This window comes from Phalacrocorax aristotelis, chromosome 6, assembly GCF_949628215.1.
Source record: "Phalacrocorax aristotelis chromosome 6, bGulAri2.1, whole genome shotgun sequence".
Taxonomy (NCBI): Eukaryota; Metazoa; Chordata; class Aves; order Suliformes; family Phalacrocoracidae; genus Phalacrocorax; species Phalacrocorax aristotelis.
The window spans coordinates 3,657,426-3,673,332 of NC_134281.1; the positions used below are offsets into that span (position 1 = coordinate 3,657,426).

Consider the following 15,907-nt stretch of genomic DNA (forward strand, 5'->3'; position numbering starts at 1 on the left):
AGGCCTTCACCATTTGAAGTTACAAGAAAGAACAGCAGTTTAACCCTCTTCAGAATTCGAATACCTGCCTGTCTTTTTGCCATCCAGGCCTTCCAGCTTGTTACCTCACTAAGACTGCGGGCTGGGTTTAACCCAGCCCGGGTAATATCGCAGGGGTTAAGCCTTGTAACTTCTCTCCTCTGCTCTGCATCAGCGTTTGTCTCCTACTTTTCTCTGCTAGAAGCAGCAATACAAAAAAGTACTTCCAGCTCAGCCAGTGGATGATTTTTATCAGCTCATTTTAGTCAATAAAGAAAGAAGTCAATCACTCCTGGAAAATAGCACTTTCCAGTACTGTATATACCCGGCCAGGACAATCGCAGAATAAATCAATAACCACATTAATCAATACGATGTAAACTGCTGATCTCTGTGGATAAATTGTACCGGTATAAGAAGGCTTTCAAATAAATTCTAAACCACTCAAACTGCATAGGCTTTAAATCTACTAAGGGCAGTGGGACATGTGAAAGATTTGTGCTGTTTCTCTTTACAATCTCGGGATAGAGGGTTGCAGAATAATGTAATTAAATCATGCTAGCAGTGCTCACACACTCTCACACACAAAGTCTACTTCCCTGAGGGCCCCAGAAAATATCCCTTAGCTCAAATCTGCCAGCAACAGGGGATTCCTGGCATCGTGTGGTGCCTCAGGAGAAAAGGACAGGCTGAATAGGAAGGGGTGCACAGAGAAGGCTGAGCTGCACTCTGCTTATTTTACAGCCCAGACAGCTGTAGGAGGTTTTGCTCCTCTAGGCACCTCCGTTTTTTATAAAACCCTGAACCTAAGCATCTTTTTTTTGATTTTACATATTGCCAGAATAGCAGCCCCGTGCAAGACCGCTGGCAGAGACTGCAGGCCCATTGCTTGTAAGGGAAAAACTGGGTTATGCCTAAGGAAACTGGACTTGGAGCAGCAAGGTGGCTTGCAGCAGGTTGTCCCTCTGCTCCAGCTGCATTGCCCTGTGTGTGTGGCTGGCAAACAAGCAGGAGACCAACAGGAATATAACTTGTGAAAAATCTGTGTTGGGCTTTTCACCATGGGTCTGAATGTGTTGTGGAAAAGGAAATTGTTAGGAGATGATGGTAGCCATGGAGTTGTAGATAGCATTGGGAGGAATGCAGACGGGATGCGCACGGGTGGTGGGTATGGGCTGAAGGGAGATTTCGTGCTTTGTGTAATGCTTAATAGAGCTACGCTGAGCAGGTTGGGGTCATACTGGCTGTTTCTGGCAGAGCAGAAACCAGAGCCAGTGCCTCAGTTAACCTGGCCCATCTCCTACACTGTCTCTACAAAGCTTATTTACTCAAGTGCAAAAACACTAGAGACTTGAAAGTGTCTTGTGAAAAACTTGCGTATTATAAGGCGCCTTCCAGTGTCCTTTTGTGTTTCAGAATTATTCCAATTAGTTTTCTAAGGATGGGAAGTATTTGTAGCTATTTTTCAGCACTGAAATATATTGACACGTATAGAACAGGTTAAGTAAAGAAATGATACGTAGGAGTAATATTAAGAAGACGTTTTAACTGCTACATCAGACCTATTTTGAAGCACTAAGTGCTAGGCACTGATTAAAAAGTTCATATTAAAAAAAAGCCTGAATGATTAAAGCCATTTAGAGGCCTTTACTGTACCATGTTGTCAAAGTGTCCAACTGACTGTTTCTATATGGTAAACTTCTCCAAGAAAGACTTTATACAAACTGCTTTAATAGCACGGATTTCCACACACACACACACACACACACACACACACACATAGTTTTTGGATTAGATAATGGTCAGGGCAAGAGAAATGCCAAATCCTTACATATACTCTGAAGAGGACCAGGGGCATTATCTATATACTAAATCTCTGCAACCTTGTTTAAGTTTTCAGACAGACTGATATTTCTGAATGCAGCGCTTGTCATTCGCTTACCCTTTCAGTCCGTAACAGCCCTGTAAGTGCAGCCCTCTGTTAATTCACTCTCGGTAGCAGGAGGCAGCGTACAGGCATTATCTCAGCTCAATGGCTGAGGTAGGCTGGACCACTCCTGGCATAAATAATGCACCGACTGCGAGGCGATGCCCCTTCCCACACTACCCGTGCTTTGAAGAGCTCATCATCCTTGTAGCAATAGTGCCGTAGTCCGCTGCTAGTGTTAGCATACCTCAGTCCCCATTCACCCAAAGGCCGTACTGTGGCTGCAACGTCACAGGCACTTGAAACCAAATATTCAGGAGCGCTGAGATGCAGCCGGTCTCTGGCACTTGGGGGAAATTGTGGGGGTGCCTTGGAAAAATCAGCGCCAGAGGGGATCAAAGGCATTGGTTTATTCAGAGCAGACAAGTTCTGCCCTAGCTTTTGCCCAGGGGAAGACAAAGAGCAGCTGGACACGTGTTCCCTGAAAAGACAAATATCTGTGGCGGGGCGTGGGGAAGGAGGCAGGATCCCCAGACCCCGGCCCACAGCAGCCCAGTGCATCCCCAAACCTCCCTGAGCAGATTAATTCTCTCTTCCACACAGGCTCTGCAAATCATCGGGGGAAAATTCTCTGCAACTGCAGTACAGTCAGATATTAATAAAATCTTTTTCTGCTTTTACAACATATTTGTACGTAAGTGTGATTTAGAGCTCTGTGTCAAGTCGTCGCTAAGGCTGCATTCCAACGACCTGTAGAAAACACAGGGTGTTTCTGCACTTCAGGGTAATGTTGATTTAGGGGTTGGTACAATAGCACACATGGGCTATTTTATTTCGTTTCTTGGCATTCATATTCAAAAATTGCCCTATAAAGAAGGGAGAAGGTATTAGAAAAAGTTTAAAAGCTCTTAAATCACAAAGAAACATTGTGTTTAGCGTGAACTGAATCATTTGGATAGACTCAGAATTGCTTTTTTCATGGAGAAATATTTTGTTGATGTGTTAAATTTAAAATGAAAATCTCTGACTGTGACTCTTTTCAATTTTTGGTACTTTGCTTAGGTTATAAAAATAAAAGAGGTATTATTCTTCCAGCTATTTGAAAACTTTGGCTGGTCTGTGATTTGATCTGGTGCCTCTAAAATCTGGTAAGAGTGGGCCCAAGGCTCCCTGCACTGGGTACCTTTAAGTGGCGTTTTCAATTCAGCTTCCTAGTTGTTAAAAGTCAGGAGCCTTGCAGAGTTTTTTGGTTTACTTTTCCCATTGTTTTCATTTTGACTTCTGGTTTTAGGGGATTTATACTGTTCCTATTTTCAAACTTTTTCCTGCAACTGTGAGTGACAAAACTATTTTTTGACCCTTTTTTTTTTTTTCTTTTAATGAAAGCTGCCAGTCGTCTGAACTCTTTCTATTTCAGCATCAGGTGCTTTAATAACGTTTTCACGTAAAGAAGGAGAGCTGGAATTCCACTGCTTTGGGCAGCTCAGACATCAGTTCGCCCTAGTGAAACACCAAAACAGAATTGGGGAGCCAAAGAGAAGAAAATGAACCTGCACAAGTTAGAAGATTAGGATGTGGGGGGGTATCATTACATCTAAATTTAAAGGCATTCTCCTTAAGACTGCTTAGAAGTTCTGCTCCCCAGGCAATCCGCTTGTGCTCCAGCTCTGTGGGATTTCAGCAAGGGAATAGCTTTACTCATCTTAGTGGTCTTCCAAGGTCACCCCTTACTTTAAAAAGAGTTACTCCCATGGGAATGACGAAACAGGACTAACGTAGAAATTTTGCGGTTAAACACTGGAGACGTAAAGAGCCTGATTTTGAAAAGTATCTTCCACAGTGAGAAAAGTGCCTTGCAAGAACCATCAGTAATGCATACAGAACTGAAAACAAATCTGAAGAAATAATTAATTGTTTAGTTTCACTGCAAAGAAAATGGGTTTTACTTCATTAGGATGTTATCAAGAATTTTAATACCATATCCACTTCTTTCTAAACTGTTCTTTTCTTTTGAAAGCTATGTTAAACCTTTTCCTAATAACTCCTGCGATTAGCATCTTTGCAGAAATCCCAGAGGACAGGCTTCTAAAAGTGGCATTATATTTCTAGAGCCTCCCTGTAATTAAGCATCTATCAGGCCTTCTATACAGTTCTATATAACTCCTCTGCAGAAAATCTCTCTTTGCTTGAACAAAAAGAGATGCTTTGTTTAAACTGAGCAGAAGGATTGCATTTTTGTTTTGAAATATAAGCATTTTAGGTTCAGTTTAACTGAAAAAAAAGAAAGTAGCCGTTACTTAGTGGAGAGAGGAAGGTCTGCAAGTGAGCTGCCGTGGCAGAGGGCAGCTCCTGGAGACCTGCTGGGAAGGGACGACGCAGAAAGCTCTGTCAGAGCTCCACCAAAGAGCCGTCAACTCTGTGAAGCATTTTCTTGAATTCAATATGGGGATTATTAAACATCACCAGGTGTAAGTGTGCTTAGCCACAATAAAGAAAAGCCCCCAAGTTTCTCAAGTCAGTTCTTTAGTGAGCCTGCAGCTGCGCAGCCATGAGAACACGAAACCCACGCTTTTTTGGCTTTGATAGTGTCGGCACAAGATGCAAATGTTTAATGGTGAGCACAGCTCCAAGTGAAACATCTTGTCCTAGGGGTTTAATATCCTTTTCATCCTCTGGAGTCCTTAATCAAAATTGGACATCATTCTGTAACATGCGCTTTTGCGATGTTTTTATCATTTATGATGTTATTTTATTTCAGCGTGTGCGGAATTCTCCCTGGAAGTCCAGGGCATGGGCTCTGCGAGTCATCTCAGGCACCACAGTTTCGGTAGCTTCCTATATGAATTCACATTTTAGAATCTCTTGCTGCCAATTCAAATATCCATACCCATGGATAAGAAACACATTTAATGTGCTGCTCGAAGGATTATCATGCACAGGTGAACCTCTACCCTTTTGCTCCTCCGTGTGCCTACACACCACCATCCCCATGTGAGCCTTTTTATTTTAAAAAGCGTTGGGTGTATCTGATTCATTTGTAGATATAAGTTACAAGTGGTGAAAAGAAAGTATACTTCGGAATAAAGTGGGAAGGAAGAAAAGGTCCCCCAATAACAATATGAAACAAAAAAAATACCTTTTATCAGATGTTGTTAAAAGTTGACACGAGTGCACTTCACGTTTTGAGCTGTATCTCCTGGCTTGAAAACCACGCTCTGGTGTTTAATTTGTCATTCTGATAACTTGATAGGCTGAAGGACTTAACTAGATGCTTTTATGTGTATTTCAAGATGATGAAAATCAGTGTTCTTCTCATTTACCTTCATACCCAGCCCAAAGATGAATCTACAATTTCAAGCTACAGCAAGGAATAACAATATCAGGTGAAAGAGCAACTGAACCTGCTTGAAGACTGATATATTTCAATTTCCCTTCAAAAAGGGTATTCAGGGTCTCTGCTAGTTTTGTTGATCAGAATAGTCTTTGCATGAAAAAGTTCTTTAAAATGTATTTGAGAATGAGTAAGGTATTTCATATTATAAAAGGTACAGTCTCATTCAGATGTGGTTCAAGGCTTGCTGATGCCATTGAAAGTCTTTCTGTTGAATTCAATAAGCTTTGGGTTGGTACGTATGATTCCTTTTATTTCAGTTTCCCTTTTCTGAGGAAAATAGTACGGTGCACTTCATCTAATGCATTGTACGATACTCCCTGTAACACAAACAAGTGCAAAAAGTAAACAAATAGCTTTTATTTATTTGAAAGTGGGGGGATTTTACAGATTACATTGAAGAACGTGAGAGAAATAATATCCACATCACAGGCAATTGCAAATCTCTTCTCTCGGTTATAACAGCTTGGCACAGGGCTTTCATGTTTGACACACCATCACACTGGAGTTTCAATAAGAACATACTGCTTGTAAAAAATTTGAGACCGCTCTGCTCACAGTCGCAAGTTATGTTTGGCACCACTCCATTTAATTAATGCATACACATTTATCCATTAATTTAAAAGCTTATTTTTAAAAATTAATGTAATATTGATACTTAATGTTTTCTTAATAATATACCACTTCTACCTCCCTCCCCCATCCCCACAATTTTTCTTTATCAGGAATGTTGGTTGTGGTGAAGTATTAAGGTAAAACACACACATGGTTTATTTTTAAAAGTCCATGGCTGAGCATTGCTTTAATCATCAAGAAGGGTATATAAGACAGGACTCAATAACAGGATCCCAGACGTCAATATATGGTTTGCCCTTTGGGACAATTTTATTCCTCCAGAGCTTAAACCTGTAAAAATATAAGCATACAAAATTTTCTGACGAAAGTAACGTGACAAAAGCATTTTTTTCTATGCTTTCTAGCATAGCAGTAATCCTTGTTCTATTTTCAAAACGAAACATTATCTGCAAGTCTTACTTCTATTTATTATTTTTTTTTTAAGTTATAGCAGCAGTTCCACGGACTATGGTTTTGAATCAGCTTCTCACCCTCCCTGTGAATATCTACTTTCAGGAGGGTTTTGGCTAGTTTGTGGCAAAACTGTGCCCCATTTTGCATGTGTAATAAGATATTCATGAGGGCAGAGACTGGACCCTGGGCAACCCCACCCCAGCCATGGAGCAGGGCTGAGGTTCTCTGTCTCAGCAGCAGCTCCAGAGCAGATTAAGAGCCGTGTTACGTGAGAGAGCTGCAGCGTTGACTTTATTAAGAAAGCTTATTTTTCTGTCCTTCCCTGAGCATTACAGGCCAGGGCAGATGGTCACATCTAGGTGTTGTGCAAAATACTTTCTCCGCTAATGAATGCGAAAGTACGGGAGACTAATCTACATGTACCCAGCTTTACAAAGCAATGGGAGCAAGGCCACCTATGGTAATGGAAAGTCTGTTAACCTATTGTACTTCTTAGAGGCGCACAGATTTCTTATTATGCAATAACATTCAGAGGAAAAAAAAAAAAATCTCACATACTTGATATTTTTGGAATTCTAATTTCCTCGCTGCTGCTGCCATCCCCACCGTCACTGACTGTTCTTATTTCTATGAGATAATCTTCTTCAAATGGTACCAGAAGTTCAGCTGAAGTGTTGTTTGTCTCCAGTATATGCGTTTTGCTATGTCTGTTTTGTCTATACAAGATCTAAGTAAAAAGGGATTAGAAAACAAGATTTATTTAATTTTTTTTTAAAGTTCCAATGGATTATTTTTTTTGGCTGAGAATATCTTCTATCATGTCCCAAACTTTTCAGAGCACTATCAGCATCCTGTAGAGTATTAAACTTAATTCAGAACATAGAAACATATTCTGCAGAATGTTGTGGTTGAGACCACAGCGGGCATTTACCCCACTTGTGATTTGCAGGAGACCCTTTGACTACTTGAACGGAGGCTCACCTTGAAAGTAGCATTATGAAATTCTTATCCAATACACTTCTGTGCTTCTGTAAATATCGATGTTAGACACTCCTTTAAACAAGATTTCATCCTGTAACACCTTTTATATCCAGAACTGATGTGACACTTCAGGAACTGAATTTTTAGTTGTTGGTTTTTTTAAAAAAATTTCACATTTTTGGCGAGAATTTACAGTCAAATATAAATATTGATGTTGACTTTCATGTAAAACCGTCACTTGCTAAAGCAAACATGGGACACTGCATAGCACCATGTTTTTAAAGACTTCAAGAAAGGACAGAAATTTGGATAGTAGCGTCAGGGTTTCCACTTAGGAAGCACATTTCTACAACTAAACATGACGGATCCATCACCTGCTTGCACTCAGATGTTTTTGTTAATGAATCATAGAATCATTAAGGTGGGAAAAGACCTCTGGGATCATCAAGCCCAACAGCCAAACCAACACCCCCAGGCCTCCTAAACCATGTCCCCAAATGCCATGTCTGCACATTGTTTGGACAACCCCAGGGATGGTGACTCCCCACCTCTCTGGGCAGCCTGTGCCAGTGCTTGGCAACCTTTTCAGTGAAGAACTTTCCCCCAATCTCCAACCCAACCCTCCCCTGACGCAGCCTGAGGCCGTTCCCTCTCGTCCTGTCACTGGTGACTTGGGAGCAGAGACCAGCCCCCCCTCACTCCAGCCCCTCTCAGGCAGCTGCAGAGAGCGAGAAGGGCTCCCCTCAGCCCCCTCTTCTCCAGGCTAAACCCCCCCAGCCCCCTCAGCCGCCCCCCAGCACACTTGTGCTCCAGACCCTGCCCCAGCCCCGCTGCCCTTCTCTGGACACGCTCCAGCCCCTCAACCCTTGGGCCAAGGCGCAGAGCAGCTTGGGGAGTCTAGGCAGGGATCCTACAGACTATGATCAGCTTTTTTCCTCCAAGAAGCCTTTCTTCCCTGCTAGCACAGCAATGATGACAGTGTTTGACTCCTTTCTCTTGACAATCTTTTGACATATTTATGCTAAAAAGAGCAACTGAAGAGCAAAGCAGAAGGAGAAGCAGGAATCATACAATAAATACTGCAGCAAGTACTTAAAACACTCTTTCCACATCAAAATGTAATAAACAAGCGCAGCCTCGAAGCAGGTAGGCTAGACACAAAGGAAAAAAGCTTAATAGTCTAGTTTTAACTTTTTCCCCAGTGTGTGGAGCTACTCAAACACACTCACTGGAGTGGAAAAGAATATGATCTCAAGGAAGACCGCAAGGTGTGCGTGGGGGTTGTGTCCTTTCCCTCCCTAGGCATAAATAACTCCGTGTAGACACCAAGATGCCTAGCAACATGAGGATCTGGATCCTGAGAACCCTTCCTTATGTAAGCACTCTCCACCTCCATTTTTACAATCCTTCAGGAGTAAAAAAGTCTTTCCATAAGTCTTTTGGGGTCAGAACCACTGCAAAGCAATTTTAAACTAATTTTTCCTTTCTTTAAAAAGTAGATTTATGGAAGTGCTTTTTACTTCACTCACATTGATTTTTACATATCTTCCTTTCTATTTTCAAAGGTACATTTATGAATTACCAGAGAGTGAGAACTTTTAAATGCATTTTATACCTGTCTTTAATGCTTAAGAGACAGTTCGCTACTTCTTACATATGTGTGAAACTCCTTTCCAAAGAAGATGTGAATGTAAGAATCTTATATGATTACCAAGGAAATGGGAGGTATCCAGCATTGGGGACAGAAAATCCCCGTATCAGGATAAAGAGGTCCTACGCTGAACTAACACAGTCATTCTTCCATTTGTATAAATGTCAGCCAACCATCCCAATAACCCCAGAAAAGTCACTGTTTTCCAGGTAATCAGCAGTAGCATTTCAGCAAGTCACTGTTTGTACCTCTATTATAAACAACACGTTTGATTAATGAGCTAAAGAAATGACTTACTTTGTAGCCTAGCACCTCTGATTCATTCTCCATTGTTTTTACGTGTTCCCAGTTCAAGCAGATTTTTGAATTTGTCACCTTCCAGGCAATGTTTGCTGGGGGTTGACTTGGTGCTTTAAAAAAAAAGATGGTGATAATCAGAAGATACAACTGAATATTAATTTGCACAGCGTAACTGAAGGAGCTGCTGACATGGAAGCAGCAAACGCATGGGTGATTCAAATCTTTTTGATTTGAAAAAATATTTTCCAGTCCATCATTGTTCTCATTTAAGTCAGAATAAAGATCTGTTCGTAGCACAAAACCACTTACTGTGAGAGTTCATTTCTGAAATTAGGAAAAACCTGACAGTGTCTGACAGTTCAAGTTATATTTGATAGATTTTGTTTAAGCACTATGTTGTTCCTATCTGTATTTTAATGTATTAGGGAATGTTTTTCTGCAGGGATTTCAGAAAAAGCTAAAACTAAGAGCAAAATACAAAAGACAAGATCTTCATCAGCCATGAAGACAGGTTATAAAGAGCTACACATTAAAGTCTCCATGTGATCCATCATGAAACATTGTAGGATTTTATGAATCCTCAGCACAATAGGCTGAGAGTAGCTTTTCAAAGGCTTTATATGCCTAAGTGCCAGGACTTTGAAAATGTGCCTACAAGTGACTGAAATCGAATCCTGTGTGAACATGTGAAGTTGAAGCTGTGCCTTTGAACTGTATCTCAGATTTAGAGCAACACATTATCTCCTTCTCCATGGTGCGTCCTCCCGAACCCTGCCTGGGAGGACAGCACTAGGGGTGTTAAAGGAAATAAGGACTTGAACAGAATTAAGAAAAAGGAGGAGAGATGTGGAGGAGCATGTTGTGTCCTGACTTTAAAATGCTTAACTTGTGGGATCCTTCTTTTCTCCCTACAGTTCCTATATATTGGCGATTAATGTATGTAACTTGGAAGGTACTGTTGATTTGGTAATACTCCACAATTTCTTTCATTTCCCATGGAGATGGAATAAATTGATGGCGCTTAGCGTCTGCAATAATGGCATGCACAGAACGTTGTAGGAACCCTGGGCAATGAGTAGGAAGACAGAGCTATTACCTTGAAGCTAAAGCTCCTGCTGTAGATGTACATTGTTTATATTCTCTTGACATATTCTCTCTACTTATATTGAAAGTGCTTGCATCTTTCAGAGAATAGAGCTTAAAAGTTTAATATATGTTTTTAAATATTAAAAGGGTTCTTTTTACTTTAATTTTTAAATGAATCATTAGCACAATCCTGAATTTGACCGAAGATGAAGTCAATGTAAAACAAAAGCAAATTCGTTCCTTATATGTCTTCTCACTTGACTGCCAGGTCTTTAACTTGTCTTTCATACAAATGCACCTACAAATATAGAGAATAGTTTCCAGACACGAGTTTATTTTCCATTAAGAAATTGCCTGTGAGAAGAATTCTGTCTGAGGACTTAAAAGATACCTTTGCTGTATTTTAGTTTATGTTATTTACATTAAATGGTAATGTTTATTATGAACTCATTTTACAAGTGGGTTCCTGTCTTGCACTTAAGTAATAGCATGGAACAGCACATAAACAAGAGGAGAATTGGTGAAAGACAGGAGGAATATTTCCCTTTTTGTGCAAAAGGGCTCATCAGTTGTTTACTGGGAAACCATGGCCCAAGGAAAGTACAAAAAACCTGGAACACTTAAACAGTAATGACTTTGGGGCACTTGGGTTCAGAGCAGATTACTAAGATTTCCTACTTTATGACTATCTTGCTCTTAGTGAACATTTATTTCACGGGTTCAATCCGGCAGGATGGTGCTCAGTGCTTCCTTATTACCTTGGAGGATGGGCCTATGAAAGCATTGGTTTCATGAGCTGCTTCTCACAATACCGATAGCATATGGTTTTGCTTCTGCAATTGCAGAAAATGTAAAAAAAATAATGAATGAATGGTATTTATATGAATGTATCTCATATGCTACCCTCAGTAGTGCACAGTTTAAAAGTCTCAGAAAAGCACTCTCTTTGGAGCATTTAACATTTTTCTTTAAAAAAACAAACCCGTATTCCCACACCCAAATCTGTTGTTGGACCTGTGGAACATCTTTCCTTTATTGGCTCTGCATGTCTCTGAAATCTCCTAAAAGCAAGTGGCGTGCTGCTGCAATGCAAAAGGAAATTCCCCCTAACAGTTGCTACTCTATAGGAACACAACCACGGGTGTTATCTGATTTTGTAGGTGTACAGAATTACTTTAGCATATAAAAAGAACAGGGTAAATGAAATAACCTTCCCAGTCCAATTTAAGTTGATGAGGATTTTGGTTTCCATTGAGACAGAGCTGAAGCTCAGGCTAAATAATATATTAATGTCTTTAATACCAGAGTCTGAAGAAAGGTGGTGGGGACCACAAAAATATTTTCAGGGAAGAGATACAGATGTTTCTTAGTCACAGATTTTGTTGCTTAGTTTTATGAAGAAATTTAGGATCCAGTTTTCTTTGATATTGCAACATTTGTCAGGCATGGGTCACGGTGAGCTGAAATGTCACTATCACGCTCGGGAGCTGGCAATATTTGTTGTATGAAATTGAATACTCACGTGATTTTTTAGTGGTGACATTTACTGGGGTGCTGGAGGGCCCCATCCCTGCAGTGTTGTAAGCTCGAACTGTTGCAAAATACACTGTGTTAGCTTTTAGTCCCGTGATATTTTTGGCTGTTACATTCCCATTGACTCTGGCTTTACCAGCTGTGTTTTCCTTGGGATCATCAGTCCAATATAGAACCTGAAAAGCGAGAACAAAGAACAGGCAGTTCATTGTGTTCCATCAATTACAGATTTGGCTGGGTAGCAGACGTGCTGACAATGAAGATTTCAAGGAATACAGCATTTTTTGTATTCAAAACTAGCAGGAAATAAAACCAAGCATGAATATTTATAGAGAAGAAATAAAATTTCAGCGACTGAATACCAATTAAGGAAATAAAGGAAATTCTTAACTTTATAGATATCCAAAAGTAAACCTTTGATAAAACGAGAAATTTTAAAAGCTTCTTTGGCTCTATGGTTTGAACACATTTGAAGGAAACTTTAAAAGATACAACAAAACATTTATGTCAGTCATCTAAGAGGTTTTCTAATTATTTTTTATCCTGCCTCTAGTCTTTGTTCAGTGGCAGCTATTTAGACCTGGGTGTTTTTTTTCAGTAAGTAATTGATTTAGGAAGGTTTGTGTACTGTACATGACTCCCATTACCTTCGTTTATACATTTGTAATGATAGGACAGAATTTACAGGATTTCTGGCTTCCTTTACTCTTGGTTTATCTCATCTTAAAAAAAAAAAAAAAAAGGTTGTTTTGCTGCACAAGTAAAATGCCCAGGAATCATATCCGAGGCCACTTTGAAGTACTCCGGTTATCAATACAAAAACCTGCTCCCCACCCCGCTGGAGGGACCTCTGGTCCGTCCTGTGGATGTCAGACGCAGCTGACCCAGGGTTTTTGCTCCCACTGGGTGCTGGAGACCAGAGCAAAGCCAGAAGCAGCACAGCTGGCTGAGTGCCGCTGGGGTCTGGCAGCATCCACGCGTCGTCGGAGCAACCCCTGGTCAGACCCTGAAACGTTTGTCCCTGGTTCTGGCCCTGGACCTGATGGCATGACACCAGCAACACACCCCAGCGCACAGGGCAAGAAAACCTTTCAGTTATTAATAAATGAGCAGGTGCTCACTACAAATAGGAGTGAGAAGCCAAAAGCCCTTCAAACATGCTGCAGCACAAGCTTTGGATAGCAATGAAGTGCATTTATCCTGGTTTCTTCGGCAAGCAATGCTATGCATCGTGCTCAGCCAGCGTTACAGCTGTACAAGAAGAGGAGGATCAGCTTTGTTCCATGGACTCAAGCACAAGTCCTTTTATAGAGGCCACCACAAATGATTAATCCTGAGGTTTTAATTTACATTACAAAAAGTCTGGGAGAGAGCTGCAGTCCTGGTCTGTAAATGGTTGCGATTATCTCAGGTGAAATGTTGCTAATGAGAGTTGGGGGAAGAGCTCCACTTTCTGTTAACTTGGAAGCAAAGGAAGAGGAACCAGAATACAAATGTGGCTGGAAAAGGGGCATCTGTACGGTGTCAGATGCCAGCGCCAGCCGCCTCACCTCGTAGCCCAGCACCCTGCCCGTGTGCCTGTTCCACGCGATGGGCTGCCACGAGACCTCCACCTCCGACGCCGAAACGCTCAGCGCTGAAGCCCCCGCTGGTGCTATCTGCGGCTCTGGGCGATGGGAGAAAACACAGCTGGTGGAACGTTTGTATTACCAAAAGAGTGTTATATCAAAACTGAGGGGGATTCAAGAAAAGAGGAAGAGGTTTTGGGGGGAAGCAGCAGGTAGAGGCTCAGGAAACTGGGTATGACTCCCAAGCTTTGGTGCTTGTTTATTCTGGAACATCAGCAAAACTGTAATTTTTCAAAAGTGGTCATTACCCAGAAGCCGGGAGAGGTTTTCAGAGCTGCACTGAGTGGTCTGAAAAGCCAGGCCCTCTGCGAGCTACACCTCTGAATGTCTCCTGATTTTCCCAGCCCACTCAGTGGGAGCTCCTTGGGGACAAAGAAGGTGAAACACGCCCTCTCCTTAAAGCGATTGTGAAAGTCTGCACCTTGCTTTTGTTTACTTCAATTTCCCCCCTTCTGCCTGGTGTCTCTTGTCAATCTTCAATGAGCAGCTTTGAGCAGGCTCCTTAATATCCCTGTGGAGATCTGGCTGATCATATCTGGGACCTATTGTTGCTGCACAACCGTTACTAACAAGAGTAGCACGTTTTACCGTCTTCTCCTGAGTAGACAACGGATACGGAGCTCAGGGTCCCTTCCCCTTCGTTGTTGTAGACACCAACTTTCACTTCAAAAGGAGAGAGGGGTGTAATGCTTTCATTCCTATAAACATATTTGTTTGCTTCTACTGAAGCCACCACTGCTTTTGTCCAGGTTGTTGAGCCAAGAGGACGAAACATAATGATGTAGCCAAAACCTTCCCCATTTTGTAGTTCTTCCGGAACTGGCTGTAGTGACAAGGCAGTCGGTCAATAAGCATTTGCAAGTACACACTGTTTTAATTGAATCTTCATTCTCTGAGTGTATTTTAGCGGTATTGATTTAGTTGACTGTGCCTTAGAGAAGATAATAATGTTTGCTCCATCCGTCAATGTAATATTGAAATAAAAATCAAAATAATAAATCTATTGAGGCAATCAATTTAGAAACAAAAGATCTGATCAGCTCCATTAAAGCTATTGTCTTTCGGGCATGAAGTTTTCCAAATTAAAAGCATTTCACTCAGTACAGGTTGTAGCTGATTTTTTTTTTCCCCCAATGGGTATAGGAATGTTAATTTTAAAGAAATGATTTTTAAAGAAAGAAAAAGCCAGGAAAAGAGCAAATGTATATGCAGAAGTGTGCGTCAGCTGCATAATTGCCTGCATACAAGTACAGTACTTACTTATTTTTTTAGCAAAACTGAAAGCCTCAAGTGCATGAATATATTCTTATTTAAGTTTGTTTAGAACAGAGATGTTGCTGCAAGTCAACACGGCAAATTAATGTTTCTATTAATAAAATCTCATGTCAAGAAATGTATTAATGACTATCACTGAACAGGCAATTACACCAACCCTGCATCCCGCGTGAACTTTTTTGTTTTCTTGGGACCAAAGCAAGAGAACATATATGAAACAAGAAAAGATGAGCAGTACATGGAGGAAGGAAGGGTTTCTCAGCAAAAGTTCATTTATTTTAGATGATTGCATCAAAGTAAGGTGCATGGAAAAGCAGCCGTGAAAATGGCGCAAAAAGAGAGAAAATCATAGGGGCAGAACCCCTGAGATCGTCCCAGGCTCCAAGCTCCAATCCTGCAGAGAAATTACTGGGAGCACTAACGGTGTGAGAAGATGGGAGAAAAAAAATCAGAAGTACACCCAAATATTTCAGGGCACTTACTTTTTTCTTCATAAATTCCTTGGAATTCTAATAATTTCCCTGGCCTGGCATATATAACACACGCCTTTCCTTAAGTGTTTTACAAACATTAATTCCCCATTATGCCCCCTCCTAGCTCTTTTCCAGTCCTGAGAGAGTTAAGTGTGAGTGATGATGGTGCACTGAGGATTTATATGAGTTCAAGCTACTTTCTAGAGCATTTAATTTGTTTTTGAGGCTTCTGTGACCTCAGATTTAATCAAGATGTTTAGTGAGTTCATCACAGAAAGCTGGACACTCATGTTCAGTGTTGTTAGCTTGGCATAATTAGTATTTCTTCTGACTATTTTTCAGGACACACTATGGAGTCCAACGGGATAATTTGATTGAGAACTCTCAGGTTGTTTTCAATTTCCATGTTCTTCTGCTCCCAAAGAGTAGATCAGTAGAGGAGAAAATGAAACAAAACAGTGAAAGATGCATATGGAGGCAAACTTAGTTCAGTAAAAGTGAAGTTTCACTCTGTTTGGAGCATGGAGAGGGGGAAGCATTGACAATATTATTTATCTAGTGGGGATTTTTTAAAATTTTGACCTCATTTTCTTCTTATCTCTTCCCTTCCTTCCC

At 40.9% G+C, this 15,907-nt stretch overlaps 1 protein-coding gene across 4 annotated transcripts in view; it reads right to left on the reverse strand.

Moving 5' to 3' along the window:
* Positions 1-5,682: 5,682 nt before the first annotated feature.
* LOC142058460 (contactin-6-like) overlaps positions 5,683-15,907 on the reverse strand; it is an 84,049-nt gene continuing 73,824 nt past the window's right edge. For all 4 annotated transcript variants that reach the window (XM_075095628.1, XM_075095625.1, XM_075095626.1 and 1 more), the window contains 6 exons: positions 14,133-14,367; positions 13,467-13,582; positions 11,906-12,092; positions 9,295-9,407; positions 6,924-7,092; positions 5,683-6,242 (listed from right to left, as the gene is read on the reverse strand). In XM_075095628.1, the coding sequence (XP_074951729.1) occupies positions 6,139-6,242; positions 6,924-7,092; positions 9,295-9,407; positions 11,906-12,092; positions 13,467-13,582; positions 14,133-14,367 (924 nt within the window). In that variant the 3' untranslated portion in view covers positions 5,683-6,138. The remainder of the gene's footprint in view (positions 6,243-6,923; positions 7,093-9,294; positions 9,408-11,905; positions 12,093-13,466; positions 13,583-14,132; positions 14,368-15,907) is intronic.